The following is a 17,788-nucleotide window of genomic DNA, read 5'->3' as shown; positions in this document are numbered from 1 at the left end:
GTCCATAAAAAAGAAGTAGACGGTAGCGTAATGCCATACTTCTCCGGTGTGACTTACAGCCCGCCATACTGAGGCGAACACATTAATTAAAAAAAAAATAATTCAATCATTTGTGCCAAGCTAATTTTTGCACAGCTGATCACAGTTTAGCAAAAAAAAAAATAACTCCCTTGCGGCGGTATGGCGGCCATTTGGAACCGTCCGAAGAGTATGGCATGGTGATGTCCATGAATGGCTGCTCGACGATGATCACCTGTGCAAAAATTAGCTTGGCACAAATGGTTGAATTGTTTTTTTTAAATTAATGTGTTCGCCTCAGTATGGCGGGCTGTAAGTCACACCGGAGAAGTATGGCATTACGCTACCGCCTACTTCTTTTTTATGGACTATCGGAAAATACGAGGATTTTTGTGGAACAAATCGTTCGACACTCGTATTTTATCCGACACGTTCGACTAACGCCCACGCGATTGGGCCGCCGGTACCAGTGCTATGACCATCATTTTTCTTTCCTTCATTACATGCTTAGACCCCTGACGAACCGCCATACTGGTACAAATGACCCAGTAAAATGTGTCACTATCTCCCGGTCTATTATTAATGTCTGTTCGAATTTCAAGTCACAATAACAAATCAAGTAATGTTTTTAAAATTTCGAATAGGTTTCTTGTTATGATTAGGTCCCTACGTAATGTAGTGTATATGTCGTAGTCAGATCGTATAATCCGCCGTATTACATTACGGCTAGCCGTTTTCAAAAACAGGGGCGTTTTGAAATGCGGCGGTTCGACGATTAGCCGGATTGTCACTGCGATACGTTCTTCAATAAGGCGGCCCACGTTTAGCCGCATCGTACATTGTAGAGTGACCAGTTCTTTCGGTCGCCTACGTAACCGGAGTTTGACAATGTTTGCAATTTAATTTATTTCTACCATGGTCCCACCGCACTACATGTGTTTCTTTTCCAAAACATTTCCTTCACAACTTAAATAGACGGAGCCCCGCAAGCGGGGCTCCTATTTCTGGGCGGTTTGCCCTTCGGGCATCTGAAGTTACCTAACGAACCTAACCTAATTACCTACCTACGCTTTTTTCCCCAAAGTGTAATGTTTTCACGGACGTCTCACTTAATCAATAGGTAGGTAGGTTAGGTTCGTTAGGTAGCTTCAGATGCCCGAAGGGCAAACCGCTCAGAAATAGGAGCCCCGCGAAGCGGGGCTCCGTCTAGTTAAGTTGCGAAGGAAATTTTTTTTGAAAAGAAACAGTCCGACAAACTCCAGATTTGATGGACACCCCAGCGTTTGTCAGGCAGCGCCACGAGTGTTAAAAATGGGAACTAAAAACTGTCAAAGCGGCGGCTAATGACTCGCTGTATTACATTACGGCTAGCCGTGTTGAAGAACGTATGGCGCCGAATACATTCCGGCGGATTCTCATTCAGCCGCATTCAATACGGCTAATCGTTAAACCGCCGCATTTCAAAACGCCCCTGTTTTTGAAAACGGCTAGCCGTAATGTAATACGGCGGATTATACGATCCGACTGCGACATATATTTCACACAGTTATGTTTGGCGACCCTGAACATAATTTGCACTATTCTATTGACTCCGTCGTACTGACGTTAGCTTAAATGATGTTTAATTATAGAATACGTCGGAAATATCCGAGCTGGTAACGGCAGCTTTATAACGCCCAACATACAGTCAGCAGCGGAAGTTGTTAAACGTGCGATGTGTTCCAAATGATTCAGCACCTTATTGACAAGATAATAAGAGCGTGAGATGTTATATACCTCACCCGCTTAGCTACTTCTACTGCTGACTGTACTGTATTTTCATCGGTTTTTGACGTATCTTTCATTTGTAGAAGCATTCCACGGGCTGTCCCGTACAGGCGCATTTTATTTCGTGTGTTGCGACTTTTTTTTTGGCATTTAAAGCAGGCGATTATTTTTCTGAGCATATTTTTGACCATTTCTCATAGTAAAGGAAACTCTTATACCACAGAAGAAATAATAGTACTACGGTACAGAAAGGACACTTCCTACAAACCCGAAGTTTGACAGCGATTCAGGGTCGAATTATGCTATCCCTTTCTAATATACAGCACTATCCCTTTCGGCTATTTAGGGTTGTCAAAAATCAAGTGATTATCTTATCTGTGGTCGTGCACGCACAAGGAAGTCAAGTGGTGCCAACCCTAATAATTGCTTGGAGCAATGCTGAGCCGAACGGAGCCGAGTTCGACCGAAGTCAGGAGTGTCTTCCCACTACTTATATGTAGTACCTGCAAATCTTGAGAAAATTCGCGTTTGTACGGGACAACGGTAAACGATTTCATGGTTCTAATATGTACGAATGATAAAGAGGTAAATAACGAAATTTCGATTTTCTTGTTTCGCGGTAGGCCCTCAGATTGTGCTAGTGGCGCCCCCTACGCAGAGTTTTGCTTAATATTCCCTATTGAGCGATGAAGCGAACAAAACAACTAAATGTAAGACAGACCATCATTACCACAATATAACGTAACAGATATGTTAATATGTGTCGTGCTACCGTTTTCCTGTTTGCAACTAAGTTGCGGAAAGACAAGTTTTCCTGATTGTGCGTACAGTCGCCATCTGATATATCGGAGCGGCCAAGGTGTTCACAATATCTGAACAAGCACTCTAACGCTTTGACAATAGAGGCATGTTCAGATATTTGTGACCACCTTGGCCGCTCCGATATATCTGATAGCGACTGTATGTTAGAATTTCATATAAGATCGGGTGTTGTGAAGACACGCAAAATGCAGACAGCAAATTAATTACAAAAAATTGTAATAGATGTCATACTAAAGAAACAGTCGCGAAAACTGAAAACGCCGGTTTGATTCCGGCCTCCGGGCTTTGTCACTAAGTATATGACATCTATTTTAGTCAACAATTTTTATTGTTACATTTTTGTTTTTATTACACAGGTTACACTGGTGATCGTCAGAGAAGTGTTAAATAAAAGCTTGATCTCAGTAGATCATAACCAAACTTATTTTTAAATATTTATTTATTTAATTATTTAAACTTTATTGCACAAAATATATACAACAATGTACCTACAAATGGCGGACATATTTATATCATCTCAGTAGGCAAGTATAATGCGCTGCGATCAACATGCTTACAAAATATATGTGCAAGCGCCATCAGATATATTGGAGCAGCTAAGGCGCTCACAAATATCAGAACACGCCTCTGTTGTCAAGGCGTTAGAATGCGTGTTCAGATATTGTGAACACCTTGGCCGCTCCGATATATTTGATGGCGACTGTACATGAAGACCTCATTTAATATGTGGATGCCGATACGCAATAATATGTCAACCCACATTCATTTTGCAATAAGATATCAACTCAAAAAAAATACACTTACTGTTGACATTTTATTGAAAAATGTATGTGGGTTGACACATTTTTGCTAAACACCATCCATGTATTTGTCTTCCTCTTAACGCTCATAATTATGTGAGCCAAACAACCACACATATCAATTATCAATCACTGTTACAAAAACCGCAAAGTGATGCTTTGTTGTTTACAAACAGCCCGTAGTATTCCTTACGATGAAATTGATATGCAACTAGCTAATAATCACACGCCAAGGCGCGTCTATAACATGCATAATATATGTCTGATCAATATTGATATTTAATCCTGACATAGGCTTGCAAAAATTAACTCTAGACGTACGCCTTAAGGTTTATAGTTGTAAAAGACAATCCGCTGAAATATTAAAAATTCACATGCTTTATTAATTCGAACGAAATCGATGTTATACCAATTTGAACTTAAAATATTAGTCCTTAAAGTCCATAATTCAACGACAGGGTGCAAAACATAAGTCTTTGGTTGCTAATCGACCTAATCGTCCGCAGTGTATGATCAGGCTCACGTATCCGCAATCAGGCGTTGGTTCATTATCGCATAAGCCGTTCTTATCTAGTTTTAAAAACATGCTGCGCCGACCCCAAGTGAATGGGACAAAGGCAAGCAAATGATGGTCTAGTTTTTAAACACTAATTAATTCGTTATATGATTTCAGAATATGTACTAATTTATTATCACATCCTTATTGTTTATGTCAAACTTACATGTACCTTCTTTGACATTTTTAAATACCCGTTACACCGAATATGAAAAGTCGGCCCGATGCACAAACAATAATGACATTTAATGCTTATTAAGTTACAGTAGCAATTTCAATACCGACTTGGCATGATGCAGCATCCGCAGCTAAGATTGTCTTTGAAATTGCAACCGTAACTTCATTGTATTAAGTTTCATTATTGTTCGTGTACCTATAAGAAATCCTTTAACATGAGTCCCTTAAGCATGGTTACTGTTTATTATGTTATTAGGCCGCCTACGCTGTAATAACCCTCGGTTATTTCTTACAATTGGTTAATCTAAATGTATAAAATAGTTCCGTTAAGTACTTAAGATACTGACAGACAACGCATAGTCTAAACTAGATAGAACCTTAAAATCATCATTAAGATTTTTTTTGTAATTTTGAGGCCCACTTGCACCATCTACTAACCCGAGGTTATAACGGGTTAAACCTGGAGTTAGCATGGTTACCAGTACAATTTGACACTAAGTTAACGGTTTAACCACTTAACCCTGGGTTATCGGGATTGTGCAAGTGGGCCTAAGTGATGTGAATATTGATTTATTGACTTATTTGTATATTTATTTTATTACTTTTGGACTTTGAATAAATAACTCTAACTCTAACTTTTCGTAATAGGTAAAGTATCCTAAGGGCAGCAACGATGTTAAAAGTACATTCTGAGGCTAATCTTTGTTCGTGAGAGTTTGCTAATTCATTTTCATATAATATTATTTGTGTAATAAATAATTCTATAAAACTATATCCTAATGACATATAACAATATTTATCTTTGGAATGTATGTCAATAAAGACCTTGTTCTGTAATAACAATAGAACGCATATATCTATATTTTCCTTTGTGTAGTTGTCAGGTGTGCACAGCATAGAGAAGTATATTTAAGTAGGAAAATGCAATTGTCTCTAGATAATTGAAATAAGGTGTTATGTAAATAAATATATACCATATTTTCTGCGTAAGTCTCTACTTAACATATACATAAATTAATTCTATGAGACGTCTGGAAACAAATCTTAATGGTAGAAATGAAATATAAATTTAACTCAACTTGTATCATCAGAGCTTGATTAACCCTTCTAAGAGACTATTTAATATCCTTCATATGCGCATCAGGAGACCGCTTGTCCATTTTTTATTGTGTGCATAATAATCCAGTAAATTTGTCGAATTTTGTAACCTGGCTCTTTTGCGTCAAATCCGGTAGTTCTGATTTTTTGCAGACTTGTTTATGATGTTGGCCCAATGAATAATCCAAGTTTGTGACTTCGAGCGCCGAACGCAACTTTGTCAAAAATCGAATAAACCGCATTTTTTTTTAGATTTGGGCGATTATAACCCTAAAGTACTATTTTTTGGTAGTAACTTCGTAGGGCGTTTTTAAAGTAGACTAAATTTGCTACAATAAGACACTAGAATTGTCTCTGTACATCTAATATTTTCCGACATAAAGCCTTTCAAAATTTTATATTTAAATTTTTATATTTTTTAGTATTTTTTCAGAATAGGCACTCATACATTTTTTTATGGAAAATAAATATTTTGTAGAACGTGCCGGTGATGAATTCCATATAAATTACCTACCTAACCCTTATATTATAGCTAAGAACTGATGTAAAATTATAAAATTTTGAAAGGCTTTATCTCGGAAAATATTAGATGTACAGAGACAATCCCAGTGTCTTATTGTAGCAAATTTAGTCTACTTTAAAAGCGCCCTAGGAAGTTACTATCAAAAACTAGTACTTTAGGGTTATAATCGCCCAAATCTAAAAAAAATTGCGGTTTATTCGATTTTTGACAAAGTTGCGTTCGGCGCTCGAGGTCACAAACTTGGATTATTCATTGGGCCAACATCATAAACAAGCCTGCAAAAAATCAGAACTACCGGATTTGACGCAAAAGAGCCAGGTTACAAAATTCGACAAATTTACTGGATTATTATGCACACAATAAAAAATGGACAAGCGGTCTCCTGATGCGCATATGAAGGATATTAAATAGTCTCTTAGAAGGGTTAATCAAGCTCTGATGATACAAGTTGAGTTAAATTTATATTTCATTTCTACCATTAAGATTTGTTTCCAGACGTCTCATAGAATTAATTTATGTATATGTTAAGTAGAGACTTACGCAGAAAATATGGTATATATTTATTTACATAACACCTTATTTCAATTATCTAGAGACAATTGCATTTTCCTACTTAAATATACTTCTCTATTTATATTTGACGCAAACGCAAAATGTATAATTTTACTGTATTATAAAGTCATAAAACAATAATTACCTATCTTTGAAATGTGTCACCTTGTTTTAAATTAACAATGGAACACACATATCACTGTTTCTTTGTGTATGCCAGCTGTGCGTGACATACATTAAGTGACACAACATACATACTATGTTTGAAGAGGAAAATGCACTTGTTACTATATTATGTTCTTTATGTATTTAAAGGAATGTAAACAAACAAAACCACCTGAATCTATACTTGTGGTATAATTTCATATTTCCCATACTGACCTACTTTTCTTGCTTATCTACCCTGTAAAAATGGTACTGGATTTTAAATATATGCAGTTTTGCATCCTTCACTCAATACCACACAGTTAACGATGGTCTTATTAAAAATGCCCAGTGTCATCAATAATAAAGTAATTTACAAGTAACACTTATGACATCATCGGAATCATGAATAATATCATACATGAGAGCCATTTTCTGAACTCCGAGCTCCGTTAATATACATACGAACTTAATTAATATTAGGATCTTTATCGGTCACATAAACGAAACGCTATCTTTTATTGATACCAATTAAATACTGCAAGTAACTATCTTATCGCATCAATATACCTTTGTCGCGCCTGTTATTATATTTTATCGACCATTTCATCGGAATGTACCTACCGAGAATTCAATTACTGCATGCTTTTATCGCGCTATAAATAATTGTTTACTTCATATAATAAAATCACGATGTGAGATATTCCGCAGTAGGGCATAATATTTCCTTTCTTTTTGTTTTTGTTTAATTGTGTTGTTTAGGATATGTACATTCCAGCATTAAAGCGGATAAAACAACGCGCCTAATGAATCTGCTACCTGCTACCCTGGAATACTTTTCCAAATAGAGATATATTTATATCTGTTCGCGCCTCGCGGTCAAAAATATCTGTCACAATCTAATTGTTCTATTTACATATAGCGACATACATTGCTCTTTTTGTTAAGTTATTAAAGAATGGTAGATACTTTTGACGCGTAATCTGATCCGTTCCTTTGATGCTAACTGTATGAGATAAACTTACTGACATCTTATTTAAAATTATCTGAACGCAACTTTACATAGGTACACAGTGCATGTGCAAATCAATTTTAACACCTCACCAGGTTACTTGCTTCCGCTGCTGACTGTGCACTTGTACAGATCATTCTAATATGATTTTGGTATTACTAAGTGAACTAGCGGATGTATTATGAAACTGTATCTCCGCTACTTTAGAGACATTAGTTGCGAAAAAAGCGCCAGTCGGGTATTTACGAAACTCCAAAAAACTACAACGCTCTTGCTCAATTTGTAGCGCCAGTTTCAGTTTGGACTCAAATAAAAAAAATAATGTAATTTAGCTGAAATGTGTGTAATAAAGTCATAACCACACACATGTCACATGTTTTTGCACCACCTACAGCTTGCTTTGCCTAGAGGTGGACTGGTGGAGAATTCCTTTTGTCATAACTCATAAAATTCGCCTTTTGTACAATGTGTTGTCCTATGTGCAATAAAGATTAAATATATGAATAACCGCGTGGGTGTGCTTGGCGACCGAAGTCCAATACCCCACCCCACACTAGCGTCTTTTCAGCGTCGGCGTCTAGTGAGCGCTATGGAAAATGGCGTCGTCGTGCAGTTGCGTCGAGCAGCAGCCATAAAAATGATAGAGATGACTAGACGCCGACGCTAAGCTAGTGTGGTATGGCTCTTAGAGTTGGCTGGAAATTGTAATAATGCAATCGTAATTTTTGAAACTTCTTTTGTGCGATGTAGAACCAGTATAGACTCCTAAGGCCCAGCCATACAAGAAACAACCTATTGTGTAGGAAATAGAGTTAATTTTAGCTTGACCGAAACCAAACAAATGCAACTCTGTTCCAGTTAAAAATGTTTTTTTTTTAGTCGAACTGCATACGTACTATAGGGACTACGAGCCTTAGGAGAATAGGCGTTTTAAATAACTTGTTCAATGGGAATGTTATTTTCGCCATCTGTATGTAGCTATGACTCGATGCTGGTATTGACAGTGACCAAAACTTATTTTAAGTTTAACCCTATATATTTTGTTTTAGGTACAAGAACGCCGTGCGTTCAGAGCAACTGAAGCTGTTTGGAAATCTCATCATTCATTACAGCTCACAGGTACAGGTACCGTCCTCATTATATTAACAGTATACTACATGTTCTATGGCCTATGTTCAGCAGTGGACGTCTTATAGCTGAGATGATGATGATACTACATGTATTTATCTGGCTTATTAAATCATTGATACTTGTATAACGGGCCGTAAAATCGCATGGAGACGCTATGAATTAAGATGCTTCATCAACTGGCCATGCATTTTTGCGTCTGGATGTACAGTCAGCTGCGGAGATAGTTGATCTTCATGCAAACACACTTCTCTGCAGAAGGGGGATCAACAATCTCTGCGGCTGATCATATAACTTAACGAGGGCGCCGACCGCCCAGTGTCGCCCTCATTGGCGGATTGTGTTTTCTATTAAACCAATTCATTTCTGTATACGAGTAATTCAGTGTATTCAAATTATTGTCCTACATATTCCACAATTGTTGATCTATGTTATTACCTACTCTTGACTTCATCATCTAAACAGAAAAAAGTGGCCACCATTTGTCATTTAGATGATGAAGCAAAATAAAACTATCTGACAAAAACCAAAAGTTAGGGAATCTGTAGGATTAAACTTTACATTTTGTCTCCATTTTCTTTCTTTATATAATAAGGTCTAGTAACCCAAATGAAGTAGTCAATTAATAACCGCCTAGCTAGAGATTTCACCATACACGGCAGCATGATCAACGTTAATTGACTACTTGATCTTTTGACACGGTTTTACGCTTCTAAGTAATCTGAATAATACTACTGGACCATATAAAATATAAATTATAGTTTGCACCACACTGTTAACTGACAGTTCGTAAACCTTATTACAAAAGGCATAAGGTCCACCAATGGATATTTAAGAGTGGTGCTGTTTGTACGGTCAAATGTGTCCGTAAGGCCGCGGACTGGTCGTCAGCGGCGCGCGGCGCGGCGAACGGACGCCATTCATACAATACATTGCGCTCGATTAAATGTAAGGCGGCGCCGCCTTTTGCGTCCAGTCCACGACCTAACAGTAAAATTGTTTTCCTAGGATAGCGGTAAAATATACAGGGTCATTTTTGGACCGTTAGCCATATTGTGCGAGGTGATTAGGTCATACTGAACAACTTTTGCTATGGGACCAATCCCGAAATCTCAAAAAAAATTTGGCCTTTCCATAGAAAACGTCAACATACTCGACCAAAATCTATGAAACGGCCAAAAAAATTTTTGTGATATCGGGGTTGGTCCCATAGAAAAAGTTGTTCAGTGTGTCACCTCGCACAATATGGCTAACGGTCCAAAAATGACCCTGTATGGATGGAGTTGGAGTAGTATTTTGTATGGAGACGGCCGCAAAGTGCAAACTTATAATGTTTTATTGGTACATTTGCAGGTGTTAGCAGCAGAGCCATTCCTTAGGCCACTTTTGAAACTGTTCAGCGGGTTGAGGAACGAATTAATCCCACTTGATCAGGAAAGTGAGTAACGAATATACAGTTTTTTTTATAATGAAAAGGACTTTGGTAGGGCTTTGTGTTGTAAGGCCAAACACAATACAATGTTATTTATTGTACAACAACATAAAACTTTAAAAACTAAGGAACGGTAGACAATATGCAGTCTTAATATATATAAAACGATATCTTAAAAAAAAACTAAGAGGAATAGTGAATCTAGTATGATACTAAAATTGTGGCTGAAGTAATAAAATAAACATTTATCTATCAAAATCGCATAGTTAATCGCTTCAGTCTGCCATGGTAGTTAAGCAGTTTAATCACTAATAAAATATTAGTTGTAAACACTTTATGTAGGTAGGATTTTATTTCACTTTCCTTACGAAAGTTTTTACAGTTAGGTATCTATTTTGCGTAGTCGTAATATTCTTGAACAATGTCATGTTATTAACTACAATGTAGTAGCCAAAGTAACTACATATGTAATTGTTTCGTGTTAATATTTTTTATCACTACACCGTATAAAACAATGCCCCCGCCGTGTCTGTCTAGCTGTAGGTTCGCGATAAACTCAAAAACTATTGAACGGATTTTCATACGGTTTTTACCTATCAATACAGTGATTCTTGAGGAAGGTTTAGATGTATAAATTGTTAACCCCTGCGAAGCCGGGGTGGGGCGTTTTTACAAGCTTTTATTTACTTTCACCTGACCGTTGTCTGTCTGTCTGTCTGTAATCAAATCTTGCAAGTTAAATTTGATCCACTTCCCGGTTTCCGATTGAGCTGAAATTTTGCATGCATGTATAAATCGGTTGACAATGCAATATTATGGTACCGTCGAGCTGATCGGATGATGGAGACAGTAGGTGGCCATAAGAACTTTGTCATGAAACAATGCATCCTAATTGTGTTAGGGGTTATTAGAATTGTCTCGATGAGTATTAGTTGTCTGTCGTAAGAAAAGTACAGTCAGCGATAAAAGCTTGTACCAAAAATGAAATTTTTGCCAAAAACTTATTATATAACTAAGTTAATATGGAAAGTGCGCCGAAAATACCCATTTTAATGCATTTGGTTCGTTTGCAGCTCAATTGGTGATGGTATTGAACCACCTATGCGTCGCCCTGATGCAAAACATCGAATTTGTCGACCTGTTCTTCTTGACGAACCACACGCAAACCGAAGCCAAGCCCGAGTAAGTAGCCTTTAACTACACTTTTAGATGACCATTCATAACACAAGTCCACCTTTTGTACTGTAGGGTTATTACATTTGTTTATTTCTTTCTTTGTTTTTATCAATAAACTTAGAGGACCTACGGAGACGCCATGTCTATAATTTTTGGTACAAAATAGTCTGCCGTGTTTTTGCGGGGGAGGGGCACAACAAACGTATACGTAACGTCAACATAGCCATGTCAGATTTAAACGTCAGTCTATACATGTGGTTGACCATTGGCCGCCTATTTTCGACAGAGGGGAACGCCTGTTAATGACCACTCCGTTTGGTTATTTGACAGTAAGTCAATAAAGTACCTATCTAGCTTAACTGTAGGGTTAAATAAATTAATTCGTCTTTAATTAAATGGAATGTAAGGAAATGGGTAACTGTGTCACGTGTAAAACAGTCATAAATACGTTCAGCTGCTCCATTCCCAAGTATGCGAACGTGCATACGATAGCCTTTACCCATATTACTATTATAATTTAACACAGCTGTCCGTCGTGTCCGTCTCCTAATTTAACCTACTTATGTTTTAAACCTTATCTGATTGCAATAGAGTGCAAAATGCTACACATTGTATTGATAACCTATAGCACGAGTTGTAGGTCAAAGATAATGACAGTTTAATTTCTGCGAGTATAACGATGACATATTGAACTGGACTATGCAATGTTTGTTTACTGTGTACATGTTAATTAATTATCACAACACGGCCATTATGCTTTATAAAATGACATCATATCAATGACCGCATACTTAGTGCACAATCTTATTTTTTTATCATTTATGCCAGTGCAACGGAAACACAGTTAAATATAATAGAAAATTATCTAGATGCTGGCTCCAATTACAACTACAGATTTCCTTCGTATTTTCTCGTCAGTACTTTTTGTACCGAGACTGACTGAAATAGCAGGACACGTTCGTACGTTTCCGTGAAGATACGAAGGAAAATAATTATGCACTACATCTGTATATATATATATTTATCCATCTATATATACACTTATACACTTTTTCTAGGTACCTAACTAAATCTCATGTTTGCAGGTTCATAATAGCCCGCCTCCTCCTAAAGTTCGTCCACCGCGAGGGCCCCAAGGGCTCAGCGGCGCGCGACGCCCTACTGCTGTGCGCGAACATGTCTGCGCGGTGCCCGCAACTGGCGAGGTGTATGCTGGAAGGAGATACTTGCCCTGTGCTGGCCACGGGTTAGTCGACCTTCTTACCATCGACATTGGGCTGCATTTGCAACACGCGCTTATTGTAGATTGTCGTAGACTTGGTAGTACACCGTGTGACAAGGGCTCAGCGGCGCGCGACGCCCTGCTGCTGTCCACAAACATGGCAACTGGCGAGGTGCATTGCATACTCCAAGGAGACGTGTCCTGTGCTCGCCATAGGTTAGTCGACCTTGTTTGTATGGTAGTAGAACTGTGTTTGCAATAACCCCTTCTTATTACTTCTTGCTTGGACTAGCTAGACCATATCTCTATAAGGATAGAGTTGAGTTTTCAACAATAAGTTCTGAACTTGGTCTAAAGTTTTCGTATATCCGCGGGCTGTTTACAGCAGCAGGCGTATTAAGATCGAGTGCGATCATAAAACGCTTGCTGGCACGGCTTCCATAACTTTTAGAATGTTTGTTTTTGCGGTAAATGAGTTAAATGTGAATTGTTGACAGGTCTAAGCGGGCTTTACTCGCTCCTCCCGCGGACGTTGGGCGACAACGTGTACCGACTAACGGCCGACGACGTGAACCAGGGCCACAAGCTGACGCTGTTCACCGACTCGGTGGAGTTCTGCAACGCTGTAGCACAGGTCAGACAACATTACGTCTTAGCCCTTCCGTGGGCGATAGGGTTTACTCCTCCCGCGGACGGTGGGCGACAACGTGTACCGACTAACGGCCGACGACGTGAACCAGGGCCACAAGCTGACGCTGTTCACTCGGTGGAGTTCTGCAACGCCGTAGCGCAGGTTCGTCAACTTTATATCTTAAGGGGCCCGCAGATTACCAGTTCGCCGGACGGTATCAGCCTGTCAGTTAATCGCGAAAGGTGACAGTTCCGAACAACGTTTCACCTAAAGCAAACTGTCAGACGCAAAGTAAAATGTATCGAGATGATAGATCCTAAGATAAAGTCATGTGATCATTTCCATTATTTAAGTCTAGATTGGCATTTTCTATAAACGATTGTAACTTGGTCTAGCCACAGTTTTCGATATGTTGCGTCGTGTATCATATGTGAGCTGTCATTTGGATACACGTGCCAACGCGTTTGGTCACCTTTGTGAGATCTAATCAATCTAATGTATAACCAACTTAACCAAGTTAGTATATACGAACAAGAGTTTGTAACACATTGTTTTCGAATAAATAAATCCAGTGTTAAAGTAGATATATTTTCATTCTGAATATATATATTTTGTATAGGTTGCGCATCCGTCCATCAAGAAACAACTGCTAGACCTGCTGTACCAAGGGTTCCTCGTGCCCGTCATGGGGCCCGCCTTACTCCAGGTGAGCTCAACTACTAGGGGTTTCGGTTGAGTGACTTTCATCGCTTTACGAGTATAAAGGTTATATTGGACAGAGAGTCTTGGCAGTTCTTTTATTTTATTCTGTGCCTTATTACTTCCACTTTGTTAGCATAGACAAAACTATTGAACTCTTAACTGACGAAAACATTGTAGTGCTGTTTTGATAGATTTCGGTTTATAGCTCCATGTAGCCCTGTACATCGGTAAATAGATTTTCTAGCGTTTGACATTTCAGTAACCATAATGTCGGCTGTACACTCTCTCGCCGAGAGTCTCGGCACCGCTCCGATCTAAAGTGTCCTTCTATCTATGGAACTTGCGAACTTATGTAAACAAACCGCCATATTGAAATTGACAAAGAATGATGAATTTACTTGTGACTTTTGCTTACATAGTTAGCAAGTTCCATAGAATGACAATTTAATTGAAGAAGCAGGAGAGGAGACAAGGAAGAGCGAAAGGAGAAGGGAGCAGCATGTACACACGCGTTCTCGGCCTGTCTCGGAGTCTCTCGACGTGTGTATACAGCCCGCATAAAACATATGACGTCGTTAATTTCCAACTACTTCAGCCGCCAATAACTACACTATTTTGCACTTGAAGCGTCTTTGTATTCCTGGTCTGTTACGAAGTAAGGTCCAAGGCACAATTAAAATAATGGAATTGCTGAGACTGGAGAGAAAGAAGAAATAGATGATTGTTCATAATGTATTGTGTATGAGATTGATATTGTCTTGAAAATGAACAATCGTTTTTTTCTTTTGCAAATATTTATACCATATATTATGTTTTTTATTTGTACCTGTCTTTAGAGAAGGAGGTGTTTGGATATCATATTGATATCATAATAAATAATGTCCTCCTTAAAGGCCATTTGATAGCGTTATATTCGAATATATTTTAATTGTTATTTATTTATATTTTTTATTGATGTGTTTTGGGGATGTTTGTTAAAGCAATATATTACATAATTCATTTATGTACCTATTTATAAAATCAATAAATATATTTAACAGTAAAATAAACAGCACTCAAACTATATGCACAATGTTAACATTGTACTAACGATGCAGTATTTCTTTCAGTCGGACGAGGTGAAGTTTGTGGATTATGTCAGCAATTGCTGAATAGTGTTGCCATTGGTTTGAGCATTACCGTGTGTCTGTTCGCACAGTTGCTGATTAAAAAAAAAACTATCTTCAACGGTTTTTCGTGGCATTCAATGACATAATTCATAAGGGCTGATTTAGACGGCGTGCGAACTCGCACGCGATTTTCGTTACATTGCGGACTGTTGGTTACGTCCAAATCAACCGACCGATCAAAAGCCGCAATGTAATGAAACTCGGTTGCGAGTTCTCGCGTCGTCTAAAATGAGCCTAATAGAGACGTCTCAGGGCTCATTTCTCGAACTGTTTAGACTAAAATTATTATCCCCTTATTCATAAACGCGCTACAAGCCCTATTAGCTATTAATCGTTTGGTTTATCTGTCATTTTGACTTATCTATTTGTAAAAAACCGGGCAAGTGCGAGTCGGACTCGCGCACGAAGGGTTCCGTACCATAATGCAAAAAAATGGAAAAAGAAAACGGTCACCCATCCAAGTACTGACCACGCCCGACGTTGCTTAACTTTGGTCAAAAATCACGTTTGCTGTATGGGAGCCCCACTTAAATCTTTATTTTATTCTGTTTTTAGTATTTGTTGTTATAGCGGCAACAGAAATACATCATCGGTGAAAATTTCAACTGTCTAGCTATCACGGTTCGTGAGATACAGCCTGGTGACAGACGGACGGACGGACGGACAGCGAAGTCTTAGTAATAGGGTCCCGTTTTACCCTTTGGGTACGGAACCCTAAAAAGGGATAAAACATAATTTAACTAATTCAGGGCCGTAAAGTTTTATGAATCGGGGGTTGGCCTGTTGCCATGCAAAAAAAATTTACATCTCATGGACTGTATAATATTAGTTTAAACCCTAAGCCGAGCCCTAAATGTTATATAATCTCATTGAATGCCACGGTATTATTGGGTTTTTCTTTGTCATTTTTTTAATCTGTCATAATATATCTTAGTTATTTTGCGGAGACAACTCTAGTTAGAATTATTTCCGTCATCTAAAGGTCCAGCCTTCCAGGCGTAAAATAAAAGTAGTAAAAGGGTGTTAACATCTATCTCTGTAGCTGACGGCCATAATTAAACGTCATCAGAAAGAGATCGATGTGCCATTTGTCACTCACACTGTTTGCAAAGTAATAAAATCCACAGATGGTCATTTAAGAGTGATGCTGCTAGTATATCCTACGATACTTTTATATTACATACAATTAGCTGGCTCCGTAGACAACATACCAATCGCTAACGCTACGTATCGAACGAAACGCAACTGTCACTGTCACTATTACATGGCAGAGTGATACAGAGACACAAAGCGATTCGATGGCGAAGCGCAAGCGATTGTCACCTTGTCACCAGACTAGCTAACGTCACATAGTTATAATTACATTTTCCAAACTAAAGAACTAAGATATATTATGTATTGGGTTGTGGTATCACGAGTGGGCTTTCATTACTCGCACGGGAGCACGGTGTGGTCATCGAACACGGCGGTTGAGTGACGGTACGCTAAACCTTATGCTTCGAGTGGTAAGGAACGTTTTTGCTTGCTTTTTGTGTGATTTGTCAAGGGTTTTTATGTTCAGGTCGTAAGCTAGTTGATGGGAAATTTAAGTTTAATATCATAAATTAGCGGTACACATCGCAAAGAGTATTTATAAGCGATATAAACACGACACACGACCTTAATTATTACCTTAATTGTTCTTTATACACTTTAATTATATTATAATTATAATGAGATTCATTTAACATGCTCTAGCGATAGTCAAGACAGTCAATCGCAACTTTACAATCAAGTTGCTAAACTGAGAAAAGTGTAAAAAAGTATCAGAGATTTTATTTAATAAAATGTTCTTTTAGTTAGATTTAATAATTATTACCTTTTGTGAAACCAAGCGGAAACTATGAAAATTACACAAAGGCTTATATATAGAACAAAGCCTGATGCTATTCTAAAATGAATCCTTGCCATTTGCCTTTGTATCAAAAACACCCTAAGTAGTGATTATTGGAATTAATAATTGTTTATAAAATATCATGTACCATCACTCAACCGCTGAACATGCTCGAGTATCCAAGCCCTACTAACGCATACCACGATCGTAGACGAAACCCGGGCCGTTGCAGAGTGGCGCTCCCGAGCAAGCGGCGGCGATGGCGTATCTAGAGCTGGTGCTCAGATGCTCAACGCAGCGGGGCTTGCTGCGGGCGGTTCTACATTTTCTCTTCACTTATGAATACGATGGCGTGAAGCTGATTGACGTCATGCTTAGGAGATTGGACGGGAATACTCAGGTTAGTGTACAGTACGGCTACCATCAGTTTGTCATTGACATAAACGCTATCGTGAACGTAATTTACTTTCTAAATATCTCTTTCGCACTAAAATGTCAGTACGAGCGAGATGCATAGAAAGTAAATTACGTTCACGATAGCGTTTATGTCAATGCCAAACTGATGATAGCCGTACAGATGCTTAACTTAAGCAAGCGACGGCGATGGCGTACCACGAAGTAGTGCTCAGATGGTCAACGCAACGGGGCTTGCTGTGCAGCTGTGTGGGCAGTTCTACATTTCCTCTTCATTAATGAATTATGAATATGATGGCGTGAATCTGATTGACGTCATGCTTAAGAGATTGGAAGGGAATACTCAGGTTAGTGTATAGATGCTCAAGCAAGCGGCGGCGATGGCGTACCTAGAGCTAGTGCTCAGATGCTCAACTCAATGGGGCTTGCTGCGGGTGGTTCTACATTTTCTCTTCACTTTATTTTATTTATTAAGTACAACCACATCGTATTTATGTATTACATATGTTGCATTACAAGAGAGCCAAAGTACTTCACCTGATACAAAACGACAATTATGGAGTACATAGGTG

The 17,788-nt window shown here is 38.4% G+C and overlaps 1 protein-coding gene across 2 annotated transcripts in view; it reads left to right on the top strand.

Annotated features, from left to right (window-relative positions):
- The window catches only part of LOC134668658 (FHIP family protein GJ17503), a 30,228-nt gene that overhangs the window by 6,087 nt on the left and 6,353 nt on the right, over window positions 1-17,788 (top strand). The window contains exons 4-10 of one of the 2 annotated variants that reach the window (XM_063526108.1): window positions 8,519-8,588; window positions 9,951-10,035; window positions 11,103-11,211; window positions 12,291-12,451; window positions 12,925-13,061; window positions 13,678-13,764; window positions 17,014-17,202. In XM_063526108.1, coding sequence (XP_063382178.1) covers window positions 8,519-8,588; window positions 9,951-10,035; window positions 11,103-11,211; window positions 12,291-12,451; window positions 12,925-13,061; window positions 13,678-13,764; window positions 17,014-17,202 — 838 coding nt within the window. The remainder of the gene's footprint in view (window positions 1-8,518; window positions 8,589-9,950; window positions 10,036-11,102; window positions 11,212-12,290; window positions 12,452-12,924; window positions 13,062-13,677; window positions 13,765-17,013; window positions 17,203-17,788) is intronic. The other variant, XM_063526103.1, reaches the window with a different exon arrangement.

The sequence above is a fragment of the Cydia fagiglandana genome, chromosome 1 (assembly GCF_963556715.1).
Source record: "Cydia fagiglandana chromosome 1, ilCydFagi1.1, whole genome shotgun sequence".
NCBI classification, from domain to species: domain Eukaryota; kingdom Metazoa; phylum Arthropoda; class Insecta; order Lepidoptera; family Tortricidae; genus Cydia; species Cydia fagiglandana.
Note: the sequence above shows the minus strand (reverse complement) of the source record. Positions and strands in the feature narration are given on the sequence as shown.